The sequence below is a fragment of the Nothoprocta perdicaria genome, unplaced genomic scaffold, assembly GCF_003342845.1.
Source record: "Nothoprocta perdicaria isolate Ctin4 unplaced genomic scaffold, notPer1 scaffold_29, whole genome shotgun sequence".
In the NCBI taxonomy this organism is placed as follows: domain Eukaryota; kingdom Metazoa; phylum Chordata; class Aves; order Tinamiformes; family Tinamidae; genus Nothoprocta; species Nothoprocta perdicaria.
The window spans coordinates 949,865-951,161 of record NW_020455521.1 but is presented as its reverse complement, the minus strand read 5'-3'; the positions used below and the strand labels follow the sequence as shown (position 1 = coordinate 951,161).

Below are 1,297 nucleotides of genomic sequence, written 5' to 3'. Positions count from 1 at the left end.
ATGGTCATTTTCCCAATCGGCAGCGGTGTTCCACCCCAAACAGGTCACTCTAAGAACAGGACCGCTCCAGTTTTATCTTAGCAGAGCCAGTCGCTGGAGTTCACAACCACCAGCTTCTGGCCTCAATTCGCTTTACAGGGCTYGGCTCTCTCCTCCTTAGGCTCGCACCTGAGCTCTACCAACCACAGCTGTACTCGCCGTTTTCTGCATCGTTTGGCCCAACCAGCTCTGCCCACAGCGCAGAAAAATGCAGTGCGACCTACAGGTGGGTTACACGAACGGAACATCCAACCTGAGCTCCTCCTAAAACTGTGCTGTTGTAAGCTCCAGCGTGCAACTCTGCTGTTTTAGCCAGCACTGCTGAGGAAAACAACAACAACAAAAACCACCTCACAAATTAATCCCAGCATATTCCGACCCTTTAAGAATACTTGCTGGCACAAAAGACCCGCATTAGCCTTAACTGCCAGCGCTTTGGCGCTGAATGGCCGCCACTTCGCGGCTAGTTTGGAGGCGGGGGGAAGCGCTGGGCCCGCGAGGAGCCCCGCGCCCGGGGACCTCCAAACGCGGCGGGGACAAAGCGGGGCCGGCGGGGGCCTCATGCTGCCGCCGCATGCGGGACCCAAAGGGGCAATGCCCGGCCTAAACAGCTGCGAATGGCGCGGGCAGCCCGGGCTCTTGTTCCGCGTGTTGATTTTTGCCCAGGTGGAATGCGAAGCGAGGCTGCCGCATTGTCCGCGGCGCCGCCCGCGCTCCTCATTCCTGYATTGTTTGCTTATGGAAAGCAGGGGGAGTGGCGGCCGAGGGAGGCGCGAGCCGCAGCCTTGCCGCGGGCCAGCGCCGGCCCCGCTCGCGCRCACACACACACGCTCACACGCGCCCGTGCCGCTCGCGCACGCCGAYATGCGGCTCCAGCGGCTCCTCCGCGCCGCGCTGCTGCTCTGCGTGACCCTGCTGCTGGCCGCCGCGCAGAGGCCAGGTAGGCACCGCCGCCGGGGCTCGCCCGCTTCGGCCTGCGCGAAGCTGCGAGGCTGGGAGCGGGCAGGAGCGGGGAGCCCGCGGCGCCCGTTAACGGTCCGCGGCTGGGAGCGGGGAGCCCGCGGCGCCCGTTAACCGTCCGCTGCGCAGAGAGCGGGAGCGGGGAGCCCGTTAACGGTCCGCGGCGTGGGGGGCGGGAGCGGGGAGTCCGCGGTGCCCGTTAACGGTCCGCGGCGCGGGGAGCGAAAACGGGCACCCCGCGGCGCCCGTTAACGGTCCGCGGCGCGAGGGGTGGGAGCGGGGAGACCGCGGCACCCGT

General features: G+C 66.2%; 1 protein-coding gene across 1 annotated transcript in view; it reads left to right on the top strand.

Moving 5' to 3' along the window:
- Positions 1–903: 903 nt before the first annotated feature.
- APELA (apelin receptor early endogenous ligand) overlaps positions 904–1,297 on the top strand; it is a 776-nt gene continuing 382 nt past the window's right edge. Inside the window, exon 1 of the mRNA XM_026041613.1 lies at positions 904–979. Coding sequence (XP_025897398.1) covers positions 904–979 — 76 coding nt within the window. The remainder of the gene's footprint in view (positions 980–1,297) is intronic.